A 21,186-nucleotide genomic window follows, 5' to 3' on the forward strand; every position below is an offset into this window, starting at 1 on the left:
CGCCTCCGCCCTGCCCGCCCGGCCGCTCCGCCCCGCCCCTCGCCCTCAGCGCTCCCCGCGCGCAGGCGCCGCGCTCAGCTGAGCCCGGGTCACGTGACGGCGCGGCCGAGCGAGCGGGCCCGGCGGGGCCGGGCGGTGCGGGGCGGCGGAGAGGTGCGGGACCGGGCGGGGACCGGGCAGGGACAGGGACCGGGATAGGGACGGGACAAGCACCAGGGGCCGCGGGTGGGGGCTGTCATCCGCCTGTCAGCCCGCGGCGTGCCCAGGGAGGCGAGGGGCGCGGTGGCCACCAGGCATGCGCGGGGTCGCGGCGGTGCTGCTGTCCCGCCTGGGTGCTCGGGGCAGCTTGGGCGCGCTGACAAACTCGGGGTCCCCGGGGGTCGCTGGCAGCCCTTGTGTGAGGGAGGGTGCTCGGGGTCTGGGGGTCCTGACGGCTGACATGGGTGCTGGGGGTCCCTGGGGGTGCTGGAGGGTGACGTGGGTGTTCCGGGCTGTGCTGGCGATGCCCTAGTGAAGGCTGTCACCCCATGGGGCTGCTCTCGGGGTGTCCGGGCGTGCCGTGCAGTGCAGGGGGCACAGCCCCCCTGAGGTGCTGGGAGGGGTGCGTGGTGCTGTGTGGCACTGGGAGGGTGCAGGGAGCCCCACACTCTGCGGGATTCAGCTGTGCTGCTCTGTGGAGGTGCAAGGGGAGCTGGGCAGCATAGCTTGGCTGGGGTCGAGCTGGGGAGACTGGTGGGGTTTGTGCCCAGCAGCCTCCCTGTGGGAAGAAACCGGGCTGTGGGGACCAGGACATGCTGTGAGACCTTGGAAAAGTAAATCTGGGCGTTCTTTGCAGCTGTGGGAGTACTGGGTAGCACAAAGACTGATGCTGTGACTGGGACGTGCTGTCCTGGAGAGGGCAGGGTGGCCAGGGGAAGGGGCTTGTCTAGAGCCTCCCTGCAGGCAGGGCAGGGGTATCTGGCAGCACTGTCTCTGCCTCGTGTCATGCTGAGGTGGGTTATTACAAGCAGTGCTTTGGAAATTAAGGTTTCAACATGTATGATGGGAAGAGGCAGTGAGTTTTGCTGTGAAACTCACTTTTCTGGAAGATTTCCTGATCTACACACAGCTCCAGCTCAGCTGGGGAGAGTTACCAGGGTCAGCAGCAAGTCACATCTTGCTTTCGATTTCTGGCACGGGGCTGTCACTGTAAGGGACACATTTCTGTCACTACCCCCCAGCTTTTCTAATATGATGAAATTGCTCTTGTGTGTAGGTGGCAAAAAAAAATGCACATGAAGGTGGCTGAGAAATTGGGTTTGCAGTGGAAACCAAATGTGGATGTTCCTGTCTTTGCAGTTTGCAATGATGAGGAAATGGCATAGCGGGGTTTTGCTTTGGTTTGAAGTGTTTGTCGTGTGGATGAGACAAGTTTTGCAGCTTTTTTCTTGTTGGTTGCGGGAGAGTGGAGAGCTCGCTCCCTGCTGCTATGCAACCTTTAATCCAGACACAAGGCAGGCAAGTCATGATGAATACATTTCCCTGGCTCTTCAAAGCAAAAAGCAGACAGGCCTGCTTGAAGGGGAAAAAAAATAATCCACAGGGAGTGATCAGGGAGCGTGATGTCATCGTGTTTATCTGGAAGATATTGCTGTTGGGTACTTCGGATGCTGTGCAGGCCATCCTGGAGAGGGGTACCCATGGCCAACCCAGCCCTGCACCCCCTCTGCCCACTGTCCTTGCCCACTGCCAGTCCTTTGTGCTTGGCAAAGCCTCCTGGGTCTCTCTCCTGCCCCTTGGGCCCTTCACGGATGACAAATAGCTTCTAACGCTTTCCTTGTGTAAACTCCTGCTGCCGCTCTTCCTGGTCCCTGCCTTGCTGGATCACCCTGCCTGCGGCAGAGCTGGTTCAGGACATGATTACATGTCCCGGTTGCCAGGGAGCAGGCTGGGCAGGAGTGATGCATGTGCTGCCTTTGGCTCCAGAGTGCCTGCCAGCCTGCCAGTTGGCCTCACTGCTGCTCCAGAGCCTGGTATTCCATGGGACACACTGCTGCTTCCTGCTGCTTGTGTTGCCGGGTGCTGCAGGAAACGCAGCGCCGCTATTGTGGCCTGGATAACTGCTCCAGAGCAGCTGGGATCTGGAGCATCCAGAGCTGAGAAGAAACCTTTGCTCCCTCCTAACCTTCTGATCGTCAGGCTGGACCCTCCCAGTGGTTGCAGCTCTTGGCTTGTTTCCCATGTGGCAGCCAGGTTTGCAGAGCAGTGCTCTGGGGAATGCCTGAGTGCTCTGGGGGTGAAGCAGCACCCGAGTGGCCTGGGCTGAGCATTCCCTGCACAGCCAGATGTGTTGATCTGTGCTGGGGCCACATCTGGCGGGTGCTCGCGTGACTCGGTGGGTGCACGAGGAGCTCTGGCAGGAAACGAGCCAGTTTTTTGCAGTGGTAACATTTCTCTGCTGCTTCCTCTTGCTCCCAGTTCTCCCCCGTGCTGAGGAGTGGGATGGGGAGCACCAGGACTTCTGGGGCAAGGGTGATGCCTGGGGCGTGACAGCCCAGAGGAGCCGTGGGGCAGGGACTGGGTCACCAGCCTGTGGCGCAAGAGCCTTACACATAATTTTCCTGCCTCTGGTGCTCCTTCCCAGTGGGTGTTTGGGATGCTGGGTGTGGCATGTGTGGAAATTGAAACAGCTGACTGTTTTCCAGATGAAGGCAAGAGGTGTGTGTCCTTGGTGAGGCTTGTGCCGGTTCTCCTGGCTTGCTGGACGCTGCAGGAGTTTCTGCTGGAGCAAGAGCTCGAGGCTGTGCAGGTGCATAATCCTGGGAATCCCCTTAGTCCCTTAGGCACCTCCTCGGCTGTAAAACCTTTGGGGAAGGTTTTTCTGTCAGCACGTGGTCTGTGCTCCTCTCCGATGGGAGTATATTAGATTTTTGTTTTAAATTCTCTTTAATAAAAAAATCTTCAATAGGGGAAGAAAAAAAAGGAAAAAAAGGGAAGTTAGGAAACTTTCCCTTCCCTGGCAAGAGCAAGCTGTTCCCTTGCAGCACACTGTGTGCAAGTTAAAAGCAGTTACACTTTCCTGGCCCGTGCACTTGACAGCCCTAGTCCCGAGTGCCAGAGCAGGGGACACAGTGCCAGCATGTCCCCTCCTGCCCCCTGCCTGTGGTGTCACACTCGCCACCCTTAGGGCAGGGCTATGCAGCTCTCTTGCATGTGGGTCACATCCAGGCTCTGCCTGCAGGATCGTGGCCCTGTTCTGTCTGGGTGTGCCCAAAACATGGGCACGAGCCTGAAGGAAGAGCCAGTGGGAATGTGCCATGCACCTTTGACCTTAGGACATGCCAACTCTGTGATTGCTTGGGCGGGAGCGTGTGGCTGTATAAAAGCCCCGGAGGAGACCTTGCTCTGGCAGTGCAAGCCGGTCTCTGCACGATGGCTGACCCCAAGGAGCCTGGGAATGGGGCTGTTGAGCTGGGCACCCCTAATGCTGCTGCCCCCACAGGGACCATGTCCACCCGGCGCCTCCGCAGCGAGGACTACAATGACTACAGCTCCACGGATGTCACGCCAGAGGGGAGCCCTCCTGAGGGCATGAATGGCTTTGCCCACCCCGAGTCCTACCAGCGCTTTGGGGAGACCAATGGGACAACGTGAGTGACACTTTGTTCCTTCCTGGACTGGCCTGGCACTGGGGAGGGTGGAGGAGGTCATGGTGGCTCCCTGCTGCCTGCCAGCTTTGCTGGAGGATGGTGGAGCTGTGGTTTTATGGGAAGTTCTCCTGGGGGGGATGAGGGCAGAGCTGTGGTCCTGCATTTGTGGGGTGCTGGCACCAAGTGTGCAGCTGCCCCAGTGTTGCTCTTTGCTCTCTGGTGAAGCTGGCAGTGGGCGGTGATTGATGTTTTTCCCGATATTCTTCCACTCCACCTTCATTTGATGGGTAGCTGTGGCAAGCAAACAGCATGCCCAGATTCAGAGGATTTGGGGCCATGTTGCAGTCATGTTCTCTGGGTTTCCTTGTGCCCAGATGTGCAGAGGATGCTGTCTTTGCCTAATAGAGACTGATCCCTTCAACTCAGACTTCCTTGTGCAGCTCCTTAGTGCTGGGCTGAGCTTGTGCTGGATTTTGCCATGAAGTTGGTTTTGCAAATGCTCACCCAAAATCTGTTTGTTCAGTCTTTGCCTTCACATGTAGCTCAGTCCCAGCTGTCTGAGCTGGGTTCAGGGGACAGGATCAGGATGTCCATGAGCATTCCCTGCAGCAGTTCAGAGCTGCTGTGGACCCTCAACAGGATAAGCACTCTATAGTCTGGGTGTGGGCATCTGCTGACAGTCACCTCTGCATCTGCTCTCCCTCAGGTGGTACCAGACCCTGATCCATCTGCTGAAGGGGAATATCGGGACGGGGCTGCTGGGGCTGCCTCTGGCTGTGAAGAATGCTGGCATCCTGGTAAGGCAGCTCAGCCCTGCTGTGCTGGAGCCTGTGGGGCACAGTGACCCCGGGGCACTGGGCAGCTCACATGGCCGGTGTTGGGGCTTGACTCCCTGCCCAGTCACCTCTCAGTGTTTGGTGACTTGCACATATTTGCACCCTGAGCTCTGTGGCTTTGTTTTGCTGCTGAGACTGTTCCTGCTGCTGCTGCATTGTTGCTGCCTGGTGTGGGGGAGTTCAGTGTGTGAGCTGGGCCTGTGGTTTCCTCTGCTGAGGTCAGGCAGGACGCTGTGTCCAGACCAGGACCTCTTCATAGGGTGATGACCTGCCTAGTAGGGATGTGCAAGATAGTTTGGAAAACAATTCTGGAAGTGCTTTGCTACACCCAAACTGCCCCAGCTTGCTTCTTTTACATCATTCCTGCCAAGCTCGTGGCTCTGTCAGGTTACTTGGTCCTGGGGAGGCTGGTTCCTGGGAGCTGCACCAGAGCCCTGGTTCAGCCTCCAGTGGTGTTTGCACTCACCCAGCCCGTGGAGTTCTGTCTGGAAGTAGAAGGTACCATGCAGGTCTGCCTTTGGCCGTCAGAGTGCAGCCTTCCCCCTCTCTTCCCTGCAGCTGGGTCCTCTGAGCCTGCTGGTGATGGGAGTCGTGGCTGTGCACTGCATGGGCATCCTGGTGAAATGCGCTCATCACTTCTGCAACAGGTAAGGAGCAACACCCTTTCTTGGCCCTGCAGCTCCTACAGTTCTTCCCTCATGTCCAAAAAGCCCTGGGGTTTTTCTGAAGCCCCTCAGCAGCAAGTTGCCCATGTCAAAGTCTCAGCTGGGCAATGCTGTGCTTTTTAACAAGAACTGTTTGCTTGTTAGTATCACCATTTGCCTTGGGAGCCAGGGCTGATGTGATGACCCTTCTCCCTTTTCTGAACAGGTTCCAGAAGCAGTTTCTGGACTATGGAGGTGCTGTGATGTATGGGCTGGAGGCAAGTCCCAGTGCCTGCCTGAGGACACATGCCATCTGGGGAAGGTACTGCTCCCCTGCCCCAGGCAGGGACTTGTCTTTGAGCCCAGCATGTGCTGCAGCTGGGACAGAAGAACCTCTGGTCACTGAGCTGTGTCAGCAGATAAGCACAAGTGATGTAAAATGCTATTTGGCTCATCTGCCCTGAGTGCTCAGTGTCCCCTAGAGGGTAATGCTGAGGTCTTTGATCCAATCCTGTCCCCAGCCAGATGTGACTTATACTAAAGGAGAGAGCTAAGACTCCACAGCATAACAAAGGGATGAATAGGGTCTTGCAGTGCTGACCCATCTTGCTAGATACGGAACATGTCCAGTTGCTGCTCCCTGCCCTGTGAGTGTCCCACATTGCACCACATATTGCACATCAGGGGATGGGAACATTGACCTATTCCTGTGTCCAGGGAGTGTTGTTTCCAGCTGTGACAATTCAGCAGCAGCTAAACCCAAAGAGGAGACTTTTCTCCTGAGGCTGGTCGTGACCCTATGGAAGGGATGGGAGGGGGAGACTGGAGAGCCTGAGACCTGTGAGGTTGGATGGAGATAAGGTGCTCTCTCCTGATCACAGAGAAGTGAGCTGGGTGTGCTATGACCCATACACCCCAACCCTGGGGAGAGCAGCATCGTTGCAGTGTGCAAGCACAACCCAAAGCAACCCAAGTGGGCTCTTATTCCTGTATGATCTGGCTCACAAATGGTTTTCTTTTGCTTTCCAGGCGTATAGTGGGAGTTTTCCTGATCATCACCCAGTTGGGTTTCTGCTGCGTGTACTTTGTCTTTCTGGCCGACAATCTGAAACAGGTTGGACTTAAACCTCCTTCATGAGCAGGGGGGAGGTGAGAGGGTGTGAAGGTGCTTGGGTTTTTCTTAGCTCCTATGTTCTGTGCCCTGTTCTCCACCACAAATCTGGTTTCTGTAGGATATACTGCTCAGAAAAGTACCATTGCTCTGCTCAGATATTTTGGAGGATTGGTTTTTCGTGTTCAAACACTGCAGGTTTTCCTGAGAATCTCTGTGATTTTGCAGAGGTGCTGGAGCTCTTTGTGTTGCCCAGGAGAAGTGGGGCCAATTCCTAGTTAGGGAACAACAGGAAAGGGATGAAAGCAGAGGGACTCTGCCTTTTCTGTCCTGTCCCCCTCAGTTAATTGTTTTATTGGTGTCAATGGTAATGTGTGGGTCCCAGGACCTGCTGTGAACCTCTCTTCTCTCTTCCTTGGATCTGTTTGCATTCCAGTTTCTTTCCTCATCCCGTGGCTCTGGAGCTTAATTACATCTTTAGAGAAAGAGTTTCTTCCTGCCAGGCCTCAGGAGGAAATAAACAAAAACCCTGAACCGCTTGGCTGGCTCCTGTTCTGTAAGAAACTGGGAATAATGAGTCCCCATTCCCATCCTCCACCAGCTCAGTGCCTTGCAGGCACTGCTCAGCTTTTTTCCTTGTGTGCCCTGCTCTCCTCTTGCAGCAGTGATCACTGCCACCAGGGCTGTGCCCTTCCTCAGCTCTTCAGTGATGGCCATCAGCTTCAGAGGGGGCTTCTGGGGAGCAGGGGAGGTGGTCCTGCCAGTGTGAGCCTCTTCCTCTGCTCCTGGAGCAGCAGCTGAGGAGATTCCCATTGTGGTGTGGCAGGAGGACTAAATGGGTCAACACTGGTGATCTGATGCCACAACCCTGAGAGCAGGAGGGCACAGGGTTTGTGCAGGGCCCAGGCTGCTGCTGGCCCTCACCCTTGGGAACAGCCCCTGCCCCACTTCAAGGTGGGCTTTTTTCTTCTCAGCCCCTCACAGCCAAGACTGAAGGCTGCCTCAGCCTCGAGGGAAATGTGCAAAAACCTGCAAATCCACACTACTTTTTTAGGCCACAGCTGGGAAACCCCTTGGCTTCAGTTTTGGAATTTTTTTGGGTGGGGAGAGGGGAGTGTTGCTTGTTTCTTTTTGTGGCGAGGAATAGCGTGTTAGGTGGGGAGTCATGGTGCAGGTGGTACCTTGGGCGAGGTGCCACTGTGTTGGGCAGGGCTTTGGTTTGGAAAATGGCTTTGGAGCAAGCCATGGAGAGGCAGGGCAGGCTGGGGCTTGAGCAGCACTGACCATGAGTGCATGGCCCTGTGCTGCCCTCTCCCACAGGATGCTGGTTTACACAGAGCTCTTCAGCCTCTCCTCTGGGGCAGGACTAGCTCTGGAGCAGGTTAAATCAGTTTTCAGGCTGCTCTTTGCTACAGTGACTGGACAGGACCTGTACCTGGTACCTGAACCAGCTTGATCATGGTTGCATTGGTGATTCAGTGTGCCCATGCTCTTGGGAGGGATGGCTCAGCCACCCAGTTCCTGGGCCTGAGCTATCTCTAGAAGTGAACACACAGCCTGGAGTGCCTTTGGAATGAAAGACTCTAAGGAAAAGATGATTTCTCATGAAGAAAGTGAACCTGGGGGCCAGCAGCAGTTTCCAGATGCTCTTGCACATAAATAGGGCACTGGGTGACTGAAGGGCTGTGTGATTTAGATAACAACTTGGTGTAACAAGAGGAAAAAAACCTTTGGAAATATCTCTTAGTGCCTCTTTCCTCTCTTCTCAATTGGCCTCCTAGGCAGTGCAAACACTCAGCCTGTGCTCTCTGCCCTCTGTGTGCCTGGCTGCAGGCAGGATTTCCGGTCCTGGCTCAGGTGCCAACAAATCCCACCTCTGCCCCCTGCAAGATAACAGGGATTTGCTTCAGAACTATCTGAAAACACGTGTTGGTTTGATTTTAATCAGCTAGCTGTGTTTGAAGTGAGCTGTTGGAATACTCTGACCCACTTGGGATGGGCTGCTAAGATCTGTGGCTTTTAGACCTGTGCGATGGGGTTCACTGGGGCTTCCTGTGCTTCCCCAGGTTGTGTCTGCTGCAAACGGAACCACCAATGACTGCAGCTCGAACAGGACAGTGGTGATGACTCCCACCATGGACTCCCGGCTGTACATGCTTTCCATCCTGCCTTTTGTGGTTCTGCTCACGTTCATCCAGAACCTCAAGGTCCTGTCCATCTTCTCCATGCTGGCCAACGTGGCCATGCTTGGCAGTCTTGTTGTGATCTACCAGTACATCGTCAGGGTATGTGTGACTGGCTTCCCTCTCTCATTTCTGTGACATCCCATGTTTTGGCAGGTGGGGGGAGCTTGGCAATGGGGTGTTTGGATGCTGTGGGGTGCTGCTTGTTCCTGTGGCCATGATGGTTCCCTCTGCTCTGCAGGGCTTTCCCTGCAGCATGGGGCTGTGACAGGAAGTGATAGGAACATGCCAGGCCTTCCCTGTCCTCTCTGTGTCTGAACTCTGCATGGGCTTTTTTCCAGGACATTCCTGATCCAAGAAACCTGCCTCTAGCAGCAGCCTGGAAGACCTACCCTCTGTTCTTTGGCACTGCAATCTTTGCTTTCGAAGGCATTGGCGTGGTAAGTCTTTATGTGTGGCAGTGGGGCTGCTGCACAGGAAGCTCAGCCCTGCTTCAACTTGCTGCAGCACCTGCTCTGCTTTGCAGCTGCATTTGCAGCTGAACTTCTCTGACAGTAGCCCAAATTCTGGATAATGCTGTTAGCTTTAGCTTCAGGCCATCTTCTGGGTCAAACTCTGGTGCTTCCATCTGAGCACGTGTTCCAAACCTCAGGAGGTTGGATGCTGCTTTAGAGGTGGCTTTATCTGGCAGTAGATTGGGAATCATACCAGCCTCTGCTTTGGGTTCTGCTGGCTGAACTGCAGATGAGGAATTGTCCTGAGTCTTGTCACCAGGCTGGATCCTGAAGTTGCCTAAATGGGAGGCCAAAAAAGCATGGCATAAAAAACCGTGATCCATTCCTTTGCACCATGCTGCAGAGGCACTGAGATCTCCCTTTGGCAGCTGTGTGGCCCCAGCCTGCCCATGCAGATGGGCCTCTCATGCAAGATGTTGTAAATAGACCAACTGTGTCTGTGAAAAAAGCTGGGTGGGTGGGTGGAGAGCTTAATGACTCCCTAAGATGTTGTGGGTTGTTTCCGGGAGCTCCCTTCAAAGGAGGAAAAAATGTTTTCATCTCTTAATATAAGCTGGCTATGTAAACACAGGGCTGGAGAGGGCCAAATCCATTACAGGAGGAGTGTTTAGTGAATGCTATGCCCTGGGCAGAGGGTTCTTGCCAGCACTGAGGCACAAATGCTGTGTTCCTCACATGATTTGGAGGTGAAGAAGCAAATAAAAGTTATTCCTGTCCTGCCTCCTCACCAGATTTGCCACTGTGTCGCTTCTTGAAATCAACACCACCCAAGGACAGCTATAAAAATGTTTGCTGAGGGCCTATATTTAGTGTTAGTAATATAGCGGTGAGAGACTTACCTCTGTCCTTCCTCTTTTTATTGTCCTATCTGGTTGAAATCTGTGCAGACAAACTTGATAGGGGAGTGAGTTTTGGTCTTTCCCAGGATTTGCTGGGCAAAATAGGGCAATGTAACACAGTGAGCATGGCTGTGCTGTTTTTGGGTGCAGAGTGCAATGCACCCAAGGTATGAGGTGGCTGGCATTGCCCCAAGATGCAGTGCTGAGCACAGCTCCTGCCAAGGGCAGGGAGCAGGTCCCATCCTTCAGGCAAGTCATGGGTGACCAGCTGTGCCAAGTGTGAAATGGGAGCATAGAAACTGGATCTCCAGTACAGTGTTTTTTAAAGCTGGATTCTCCAGGCTCCACGTATGTCCATCCCATCTCCTGGCATAGCAGGATGTATTTGGCCACAGGGTTGCCCCTCCTGCTTTTTGGGGCTGCGGGGTATAGATGAATGGGCAACCTGCTGCTCTGTCATCATCCTCTTCTTCCTCTTCTCCCAGGTGCTGCCTTTGGAAAACAAGATGAAGAACCCCCGGCAATTCCCAGTCATCCTCTACGTGGGGATGACCATTGTCACCATGCTGTACATCAGCCTGAGTGTCCTGGGGTACCTGCGCTTCGGGGCAGACATTCAGGCCAGCATAACACTCAACCTGCCCAACTGCTGGTGAGTCCCTGTGGGCAGTGGAGGGACTGGGGGGTGAGGAAGGAGGGGCCCAGACAGGCAGGTGGGAGAGGGGGGCTTCACCCCATATGGGAACTAATTTGGGTGAGGAAGCTTGAGGAACTGGGCTGTATACAAACTTCAGGGAGTTTGACAAGGATTGTTGGATGCATGGGCTGGAAGAGGCTCATTGCTGTGGTGTCTGAGCCTGGTCTTGGAGCTCAGGCTGCTTCATCAGTCCCTGATGGTCCCTGCCAGAGTAGGTGCAGCTCCTGTATTTTTCTTGGAACCTTGAGGCATCTTTTTGGCGGTCAGCAGTGCTCTGGCTGGTGGATGTTGAACACAGCCCCCACGCCGCCATACCAGAACATCACTGAATTGTGCAAAACCCACTTCTCTTCCTCAAATGTAGCACATGAAAAACCAACCCAAAGCTGGGAGCTCTCAAGAGGGAGTGAGATGTGACATCTCTGTGTGTGGGTTGTGTTCCTTGTTTGCAGCCCTGGAGCTCAAACTCCCACTTCTGGGCTCCGTGTTGTGCCAGGATATGGCTCATCTTGAGCCAATGCTTTGCCTGTGAGGATACCCCTTCCTTCTGTGGGGGCTGAGCTCTGCAGCAGCTCCCCAAACCTGTCTATCCTTTGGGATCTGGCGAAGCCTCTTGAGATGCTCCAGTTGCTGTCTGGAGCCCTGTGGCCTGACCCCACTCGTGCCTGCCTGGAGGGGTTGTTTGTCTTCTTGCCAGAGCTGGTGGCTGCTGCAGGCTGTGTGCTGTTCTGTCCCTGGGGATGGGTGACTGCTGAGTGTCACAGTCACTCATCCCACAGGAGAAATGCGAACAGTTCTCTTTGATGGTCTCTGCTGGCTTGAAATCCTGCAGGAGACCAGAGTGAGAACTGCAGCTGGGGTTCCCTGTCCTCCTCCCCAGCCCATCCTCTCTGCTGCTAGTAACACCCAGCACTGTGCAGTGTGACTCACTGTCTCACTGTTGGAGTAAATGTGGGCAAGACTCAAGTTTTGAGTCACTGGGGCTTCCACATGCTGTCCTTGTAGAGCTGCACAGCTGGGGCTCTGAAGACAGCAAAGACTTGACACAAATAGAGCCTGGTTTTGCTTTAATTATTGCTGTGTGTGTTTCTTTTCAGTTTGATTGCATGGATATTCATTCATGCTGGGTCTGTGTAGTGACTGCACTGCTGGGTGTTGGTGTGGTAGAAGGTCCTGCTCCTGCCGAGAGCCTTGTCTTGTCCCCTGCAGGGGCTGGGAGCTCTGCCAGGTCCCTGCTCTCAGTGAGGAGGGATGGGGCTGGTGGAAAGATGTGCCCGTGTTGTAGGGAGGTGTGAATCCCTTCTGCTCAGTAAACTAGAGTGGATGAGATACCACTTCTCCTGAAGGTGGAAAGCAGGTAATTTCCAGGTTTGGGCTCTGCATGCCACAGCCTGCAATCACATCTGCTGACCTGAAATGCTGCACAGGGGCTTCTGCAGGGAATCTCAGCTCTGTTTGCTCTAAAGAATGACATTCTCTTAGAACAGGTCATTAGAATAGGATTGCTATGATCTGCTAGGCAACAGAGACAAGAGTGCAAATGCATGTTTCTAGGCGTATCCACACCTGTCTTTTCTGAAAGTAAAGTATTCTAAGGTTACTTTTTTAAAAGTATCCAAAAGGTTTTTTGGATAGGGAGAAGAGCCCTTTGGAAGCAGTGTCTGGGGAAGCCTGGGCATGTGGCAGGGCTCCTGCTGGCAGCTGCAGGGCAGGTGTGCTGCGGTCCTTGTCACTTGCCATGCAGGACACTTTGATGTTTGTGCATGTTGCCTCTTGGCAGAGCATTCAGTGGATATTGGACTTGGAAATGGGTTATCTCAAGTAAGAGCTGTGATAGCTGGGATAAAGTCTTGATTGCTGCTCCTGTGGATTAAACCACAGGTGTTGGATAACAACTTGCTCTTGAAATGAGTGTCTCACCCATCCTGCCTCGCCCGTGGGGTTTTTTTCCTGGCAGTAAAAGGCTGGGCTGCAGGTGCTGGTCATAAGGGCTGTGGGTGAGAAGTCGTGGGGTTTACCTGCAGCCTGGGAGACAAGGCAGGGATTGTGGTGGAGGTGCTGCAGCCTTCCTTGGCTGTAGCCATTGCCTGGAGGTCTCTGGAGCAGATTTGGTGAATGTCTTGGGAATTGTTGAAATACAGGGTGACTAAGGACTTTTCCAGCCTCGTTTCTCTGTAACCGCAGCTTCCTCAAACGAGGAGTGTGTCAGTTCCCAGTGCCCAGGTCTAACCACAGTGTCCAAAATACTGTGCAGAAATCCCTCCTTGCCTCCTCAGAAGGATTGCTTCACTGCACCATCTGAAGGGTGAAGAAATGCTGTAGTGAGAGGGAAGCTGTTGGGTTGCATGTGGCCGGTTGAAGGTAGGTAATGACAGAGGTTACGGTCCCAGGAGAGTATTTCACTCCTTGCAAGCTTTTGGGAAGGCCTGGCATGGCAGCCTGGGTGAAGCAGGCGTTGCTGTGGTTGGCAGAGTGCCTTTCCAAGGCCCTGCATGGGTCTGTGTTTTCTGTGAATCAAAGGTAATGCTTGAATTCTTCCTCTTCTTGGTATTTAAAATGCCCTTTGATCTTGTTGTCCTGGTTCCTGACCTGTGCAGGACAGGTACGCAGCCTTCCTCTGTACTTTTTTTAGTTACAGCTATTAATCGTGCATTGCCCTGGAGCATTTTATGTCTTTTATAAAATTGCTTTCTTGGGGATACAATGATAAGATATGCCAGGCGTGGGTTGGTGGCTCAAGGACTCTATGCACTCTGGACTCTGGAGATAACTTTGTGTTCAGTTTTCCTGTGGAACCTCAGGGGAATTTAGGTTGGAGAGGACGTTGTGGGATGATTGGGTCCTCTCATCTGCTTGTAACAGGGCCAGCTTAAGTGCTGAAAATCAGTAAGGACAGTGGTTTCCCACCAATCCAGGCCCTTCTTCTGGTCCTTAACCATCCTTTAGAGATGCAGCATTGTCTCGTTGCACCTGATTCTTCTGCTGTGCAGCTCCAAAGATGAGCCTGTTACTGTCTCCTCTGTGCTGTCCTATTAGGCAGCTGAAGATATTAATGACATCCCCTTTGAACCTTCTCATCATGCAGAATGAGCCCTGGGCTTGCAGCCTCTCCTTGTACATCATGCTCCAGCCCCAGCCATCTTCAAAGCCTGCACTCAACTTGGGATGGTCAATGTGCTGTTCTGGGAGTACCAGGATTGGACACAATACTCAAGATGCACAAGCCCCTAACAAGCATGTAATCCCTATCCTTAACCTCCTGGCTTTGCTTTTGCTAACACAGCCTGGTTTGTGATTGACCTTAGTCACTGCAGGGTGCTGCTACTGGCTCATCTTCAGTCTGCTGCCCACCAAGACCCCCAGGTCCTGTTTTCCTGGCCCCAGCCCTTCCCATATGTGGGATTTTGGGTTTGCACTTGAGCTTTGTCTGTGACATCATGTGGTTTAGGTCCTGCTCCAAGCTGTGTCTGCCATTTCCTCCAATTTGGTCATGCTTGGAGCTTGCTGAGAATGTGCTCTGGGTCACTGAAAGCTCATCCAGGTCACTGATGAGGATATTTCCATGATTGCACCTTGGCAAATCCCTGCTGGCTGTTCGCACTGTCCAATATGTTCCTGGAAATGGATGCCAGGAGAACTTAACCCATACTCTTCTGGGGATTGAGGTGAGGCTGACTAGCCTGTAGCTTCCCTCATCCTTCTTGAAGGTGGATATTCTCCCAAGGCAGCAGGACCTCTTCTTGAGCAGCCTGCTCATTTGAAGATGATAAGGTAGCTTCAGGCTCATGTTGGCCACAGCCTTGAATACATCTGATCTGGTCCAATGGACTTGTATAACATTCCATTCACTTATGTGATCCCTAACTCCATCTGTGGGAAATGTTTGACTCTGCCACTAGTGTTCAAAGTTGTCTTCCATGGGAATTCTTGGATTTCTCTGATTTGAGGCTGTTGTAGCAGGTGGAGGCTGAGACCCAGGGTACAGAAGGGCACAGGCTTGGTCCCAAAAAAGGTAATGGGAAGGCAGGAGCCAGATACCTTCCTCATCTTGGATCCACCCTATATTTACTCAAGAGGTATGGCCAGGACCCATGTTTCCTGCTTGATTAGCATGTCTTGAGTTGGGGAAGGTTTAGGACCATGGGCGAGACAACCAGATGTTACTTCTCTGTTGGAGAGACTTTTTCTACTGCTGGGAAGCTGAGGGCCGAGATGGGGCTGGGAGGTGCCTTTTGGTCACCTGTGATGGGCTCTCTCCTGCAGCCACATTATTACTGCAGGATCTAGGATGTGGTGAGATCTGACTTGGGGTGAGCCTGAGGTGCTGTTTGCAGCATGTCTACACTCTGCCTCCCTTCTGCTCAGCCCAAACTGCTCTTTTAACTGTCTTTCCCCCCCCCAACCATGTATTATGCAGCATTCCAAAAATAGCTGCTCTTTTTTTTTTTGTTTGATGGAGGAGTCCGGGTTTCCTGTTCACATTGCTTTGCTATTGGAATATTGTGATATTCACTTTGCATGGAAGCCCAGACTTACCCCAGCAGTTCTGTCCTCTTTCCCCTCCTCAGAAGCCAAGCAGTAACTGGAATGTGTAATCGTGACTGCAGCTGGTCTTTGCTGTCTCTTGCTCAAGGAAAGGTCATTGTGTAATAAATACATCACCTCTAATTTTCTAAGAGAGTGTTCAGGAGTGGAGACCACTGGCCCACAGAAGTCCTTGCAGAGTATTCCCCTTCTGCTTTCTGCTGTTGATATTGCAGGGGCTGGAGCAAGAGCCTGTCTCACCGTGTCCTTGTCCTTCACAGGCTGTACCAAGCTGTCAAGCTGCTCTTCTCCTTTGGGATTTTCTTCACCTACGCCGTGCAGTTCTACGTGCCTGCCGAGATCATCATCCCTCCCCTCGTGGCCCGGGTGTCAGAGCGCTGGGGCTGGCTGGTCAACCTGCTCCTCAGGGTGGCCCTGGTCTGTGTCACCTGTGAGTAGAAACCACCCTGTCTGATTTTCCCTATGATTTTCCCTATATTTTCCCTCCTCCCTTCCCTATGACGCCGTGGCACCTCCTTCCCACTGAGCCTTCAACCCTCACCCCAGCCCTGCTGCTCAAGCCCTCACAGCTGGCAGTCCCTGAGCCTGTCTAATGGAAGCCAGTGGTTCAAGGTGGCCTCCAAGGAGAAGCAGCAGTGGTCCTCTGCACCCTCTGTATGGGACCAGTCTTCTCAGTGGAGGAGTAGTAAAATGCACTGTTTAGAAGTGGCAGATCCCCATGGAGCCTCAGGCCTGGGATTCTCCTGATGGCAATTTTGTGGGACATTGAGTCCCACCAGGGTTTGCATGAAACAGCCAGCACAGGGTTTCAGTGCCAGGGCAGCCCAGACCAGAGGCTGTTCTCTGTAGGCAGTGTGCAGCCAGGCTCTTCATGCCCGTGTGATGTGGACATGAGTGCAAAGGAGTCACTGACTGTGAGGGATGGGGTGTTCTTGTGCCCATGCACTCATTGCAGCGTGGAGCACAGCAGGAGACAACTGACAGGGGTAGGTGACCCATAACCAGAGCTCTGGTGTGCTGCAGTGCAGAGTGGGCCACAACACAGTTGTGCTGGGATCAGCCCCACAGGGTCCCTTCCCTTCATGGTGTGTGGTGCCTGTAGCAAGGTTTTAGTGGAACAGGCTGCTGGCGTGAGCCTGATGGACCTTTGGGAAAGGTGTGGAGCAAATCAGGTTGTATCTGATTTTGGCTGGCTTTGATTCCTGAAGACTAAACGCTTGCTGTTGTCAGCACAGCCGAGATGCTTCACTGAGCTCCCCGGCGTCCTCTGCTGAAGTGGAGCTTTGCTCCATGGCTTGATGCTGCTGATGCACCAGAGTTGAGCCTCAGGGACCTAGCCTCACATCCCAGCTGGCTTCAGTTTGGGTTTGAGAGGAACATGGTGTTGATTCAGGGATGGTGGCGACAGCTGAGTGCAGGGTGCTGCTGTTTCTGGGCTCTCACTAATGATAGGCCAGAAGAGCTGAATTTACAGAGGTGGTCAAGGCCCGTTTCCTCTGCACTGAGTTCCTGAAGCCTTGATGTCCTCAGAAGGTGCAGGAATGAAATCCTGCCATGCTGGGCAATGTGCTCCAGCCACTCTGGCGCTGTGCATGGACTCAGAGCCTGCTTGTGGGGTTGGAGCCTCTCCTGGAGGGTGCTGGGCTGTGCCAAGCCAGGAAGTGAAGGTTTGGAGTGATGGGATGGCTTTAGGTATCAGCTGTAGCCTCCTATTTGGGGGTAGGGAGGCAGCAGAGGTGTTGGTGGAAGGATGCTGGTTCCTTTGTACTCCTTCCTTCACCCTTCCATGTAAGGGATCTCTGTGGCTGCTGCTGAGGATAAAAGCAATTAGGGGGGTTGTATGAATATTCATTGGAGGGTTGTGTGGCCGCACAACAAGCCTCCACCAGGGCTTTGGCTCCCAAAAAGAGGATGCAGTCTGGTGTATGGGTGTCTTTCAAGCTTAGACTTCAAAACCAGCACACTTAAAATCCCTTTGAATTAATACCTGCAGAAATCAGACCGTTTCCCTGGAGGCTGAGGACTGCAGCTGGTGCTTCAAATCTGCTTGTTTTAGAGGGGAGTTAATAATTTTGTTTACTTTTGAGTCCAAAGAGCAGTGTGGGGTGGGCTGAGGATGCTGTTGGAGGTGAGCTGCTCTGCTCTGCACCCAGGCTGTTGGAGCAGGGATGCTGCTTGCAGCAGAGACCTGGCAGAGCATTCCTTTGTCTCTGTGCAGGGCTGAGCACTGGGATAAACTGCCTTCAGGTCAGCAGCTCAGGATCTTTGCTGCTGTTTCCCATGGAGGAGGGATGGTTTGCCTCTAGGCTTATCCAGATGACAGCAGTGCTGCAGTGATGGCACGGTCAATCTCCCAAGCCTTCCTTCTCCTGCAGTTCCATGGGTGATCTTTGGCTCAGGGAGGCTCCAACAGCCACTTGCCTGTAGCTGATGGCCAGAGAGAGAGCAAATCCCTCCAATAAGGAGCCCTGAGATGTCCCCTCTTCACAGAGGCTGCACCTGCCATGGTTCTAGGTGTCTCCTGTTTCTAAGTAGAGCTTTCAAAGGAATAAACCAATTTATTTCTCCTGGTCGCTGGTTAAGCACTGATGTCTGCTCTGCTTGCAGAAGATGTTCTTGAGCTCTGGTGACATCCCTCTGTCCTCTCCTGGTGCTGTGCAGGAAGAGGGGGAGCAGAAATATCCCAGAGCTTGCACTGCTAAGAGCAAGCTGTCAGGAGTCTCCCAGGGGGATTTTCCTTGGCTGCAATTTTCACCTAACAAATGTTCTCCCCCGGGCTGTGCCGTGGGCGTGCTGCTGCTGGAGCAGCTCTAAACACATGCAAACCACACGAATTGATTTGGGTTGGGGAGAGATGCCTTTTTCTTCCCATCTCCTGCTTTTATGGGGTTTCTGAGGCTTTATGGCTCTCCAGGTGTGGGGAGCAGGAGTGCTGGCTCTCACCAGGGGGGTCGGGAATGCTGGCAGCCAGCGGCATCCATCCTGCTCAGCCCCGGAGCTCACTCTGATGGTGCCCAGGGCGACAAAAAGAGAAGTCTTGGAGCTTTGCTTTGTTAATTCAACAGCTTAATTGCTTTTTGGGGAGGAGTTCCCCGAAAAATATGCAGCCTTGTCTTCTGTCAGGGAGGAGGGCAGAGGTGTGACTCAGCCAGTGGCATCCCTGGGTGGGGTTTTGCTTGCTTTGACACAGGGAGGAGCGTTTTTGCTGCCTGGGAGGTGGCAGCACTGATTGTCGTGACGTGTCGTTCCTTCCCCAGGCGTGCTGGCCATCCTCATCCCGCGCCTGGACCTCGTCATCTCCCTGGTGGGCTCCGTCAGCAGCAGCGCCCTGGCTCTCATCTTCCCCCCACTGCTGGAGATTGCCACCTTCTACTCCGAGGGCATGCACCCCCTCGTCATTGCCAAGGACATTGCCATCAGCCTCTTTGGCTTCGTGGGCTTCGTGGTGGGCACCTACGAGGCACTGGTGGAGCTGGTGGCACCCGCGGCCACCGTGGTGAATGCCACCACTGTCCTGGTGCAGTGACAGCCCTCCTGCCCCGCTGGCTCCTCCAGATGCCGAGCTGGGGGTGCACAGACACCAGGCATTGCTCTCCTGAGAACAGCCTTCCCTCTCCTCTTGGGAAGCGTGGTGGATTTGGTCAGAGAAAGGATGGGGCTGCCCAGCACCGCGGCCACCCGGCTGCAGCAGGATCCTGCTCTAGGCTCCGTCTGGAAGGTGGGATCCAGGCTGGGGCAGTGCCTTCCCTGGGGGCTCTTAGGGCAGGTGGTACAGCAAAACAGCCCCTTTGTAAATAGTCACTTCGAGAGGTGAGGAATCCCAGGGATGTAGATTTTATTTTATTTTAGTATTTTTTTAAATCCCAACCTTTCCATATTTTCCCCAGCCCTTCAGTCAGGGCGGGGAACAGGGACTACTCTTTTTTGTGCCAGTTTGATTTTAATTTTTTTTTCCCTGAGCACTTTATTTTTACGGCAACAGACAAACCTCAGCTCAGGTTAGAGAGCATGGAGCTGCTGCCTCACCCCAGCCTTGTGGGGAGGGCAGGCAGAGCCTGAGGTGTGGAGCAACCTGGGGCTCACAGCTCTCTGGCAGTAGGATCCCCAGCCATGGGCATTGTCTCCTGCAGTGCTCCAGCTGTTTCCAGCTGCCTTGAGCAGGAAGTCTGAGCAGGTCCTGGAGCTGGGCACTGGGCATGGAACCTCCCTGGCCTGGGAAGATTTGCTGACCCCTAGCCCAAGCTTTCAGTAGTGACACTTCTTTATCCCCATCCAGCGCACAACCCAGAACTTGGCTTTCAGAAGCTTTAGAGAACATAGGTGTGTGGGGAGCAGACAGGCTCTGCCATAACGAGGGGCTGAGCTGGTCCCCTTTGGGTGGGATGGGGTGTCCCTGGAGGCCACCACATGCTACCCACACGCCACAAGAATACATCACCTTGTTTACAGTGCCTGAGCTGGCCTGGGCACGCTCCTCCTGCATCTGCAGGCTGATACTGAATGTCAAATCACACACAAAAACTCTATAATAGTTCTTTTTTTTAACCCTTTCTCTCCTGGTTCCACTCCCTCTGCATCCTCTGCCTCTGCCCAGCTCCTCTCCTCCTGTAGGATGCAGCTCTCTGGCACTTCTCCCTGTGCTCCTGTTGCTTCTCTCGTCGTGGCTGGTGCATGCCTGGCAGGGACAGTCCTGCAGCGCTGCTGCTTTCCTTCCTCTGAGAGCTCAGCTTCCTCCCTAGACAGTTTCCTTGCCTTTCTGCTGGATTTCTACTTTTTTAAGACATGGGAGCAAATGCATCCTCCATGGGATGGGCCGAACTCCTCCATGCTCATGCAGCATCTCCCAAACGCTGGCTCTCCTTGGAGAGCCTTCATCCCTCATCCCACTGCAGCCATGTCTCCCTGGGGGCGGGCAAAGGCTGCTGGGGGGAAGGGAGGGTGAGTACAGCACCAGAGGGGTGCATTCCCATCTTTGGTGGAGGGTGAGGTAGGTGGTTTTTTCGGTGTTTGACTGGATTGTGGGAGGAGAAGGCTGTGTGGAGCAGTGTCCCTGCAGCCTGCCTCTCCCTGGGTGGTGTTTGTATCTGCATTGTGTCCCCTTTGCTGGCAGTTCTGGGTGCCCCATGCTGGTATGTGGACCCATGGCCAGGTGTGGGGTGGGTCTGTGCCATGTCACTGCCCCTTTCCAGCCCCTCCCCTGCTCCCTGCATCTCTTGGGGCTCACCTTGTCTCCTCCAAGGCTGTGCTGGGCAAGGTTTTGGCATGACCAGCATCGCCTGGTCAGGAGCAGAGCAAAGCTTTAACTCAAATCCTCCCTCTGGAGGGCACCATGGGGATCGGGAGGAAGCACCCAGAGCTGGGAAGGGGCTCCAGAGCATGACACAGGCGGGAGAAGTGCAATATTCATGTCCATATCTGTGTACTGACCCCAGCGTGGCCTTTGGGGTTGGGTTTGAGTTTGAATTGTCACCCTCACCAGAGGAGGGAGTGCTGTGAGGAGCAGGGGATGTCTGATGCTTCCCCTTGCCCTGCTAGTAGTGCACTCTAAGAAGGCTGGCCACATTTTAGGGACAGCTGAGTGCCAAGGCATGTCCCCAGCCTGGCACTGGGCATCAGTGGGTTTGCTGATGAGGCTCCTGGCATCCAAACTCACTCTGCAAGCAGCAGTGAAGACCTAATTTCCAAGGGGATTGGGATATCACAGAAGCATTAGAAGGGTTTTGCAGCTCTTCCCTTTCACTGGGGTGAGCCAGGGGTGTTTGAAGATGGGGCCAGACGTGCTGGTGGCACATGTGGTGTGAGAGGCTCTGCTGAGCCAGGGGGAGCTGGCACAGGACCCGATGGACACGAAAACTTGACACTTGTATATCGTAGGCTGCTCAGTAACCAAGAATCTTGTCTGTGTAAATATAGCAATGGTCATGTCCACGTCTCGTGCCTATGGATATTGTCAGTGTACAGCATGGGTAGCTGCCCAGTGGGAGAGCTGGTGCTGCACCTGAATCATGTATCTTACTTTAATCAATAAATATGATCTATTTTTTATGTGTAAAGGCTTTGGGGTGTGAAGTGTGGGTTTCTCTTGCAAAAGAAGTGAGAGCAGATGTGGAGCCCAGCAGGCAGCCAGATCAGACCCTGTGCTGTTCCCACCCCCACACAATTTCTCCTCCTAGTGAAGGTTTCAAAG

General features: G+C 53.8%; 1 protein-coding gene across 1 annotated transcript; it reads left to right on the forward strand.

The window, feature by feature from the left end:
• The first annotated feature begins 76 nt into the window (after positions 1 to 76).
• Positions 77 to 21,052, forward strand: LOC146431284 (proton-coupled amino acid transporter 1-like). The gene is made up of 12 exons (XM_085073762.1): positions 77 to 153; positions 2,685 to 2,788; positions 3,482 to 3,629; positions 4,336 to 4,426; positions 5,024 to 5,112; positions 5,336 to 5,431; positions 6,139 to 6,223; positions 8,287 to 8,505; positions 8,745 to 8,843; positions 10,243 to 10,409; positions 15,260 to 15,429; positions 18,257 to 21,052. The coding sequence occupies exons 3-12, from the start codon at positions 3,487 to 3,489 to the stop codon at positions 18,523 to 18,525; spliced, it is 1,428 nt and encodes a 475-aa protein (XP_084929888.1). The 5' UTR covers positions 77 to 153; positions 2,685 to 2,788; positions 3,482 to 3,486; the 3' UTR covers positions 18,526 to 21,052.
• Positions 21,053 to 21,186: the final 134 nt, after the last annotated feature.

Source organism: Lichenostomus cassidix, chromosome 13 (assembly GCF_008360975.1).
Source record: "Lichenostomus cassidix isolate B80296 chromosome 13, HeHo_3.0, whole genome shotgun sequence".
Classification (NCBI taxonomy): domain Eukaryota; kingdom Metazoa; phylum Chordata; class Aves; order Passeriformes; family Meliphagidae; genus Lichenostomus; species Lichenostomus cassidix.

Bases quoted from the DNA above. Each gene is read 5' to 3' on its own strand.
- LOC146431284 (XM_085073762.1), top strand. From the start codon at position 3,487: ATGTCCACCCGGCGCCTCCGCAGCGAGGACTACAATGACTACAGCTCC. The intron at 5,432-6,138 runs GTACTGCTCCCC...TTTGCTTTCCAG, and splicing joins ACACATGCCATCTGGGGAAG to GCGTATAGTGGGAGTTTTCC. The intron at 6,224-8,286 runs GTTGGACTTAAA...GTGCTTCCCCAG, and splicing joins TGGCCGACAATCTGAAACAG to GTTGTGTCTGCTGCAAACGG.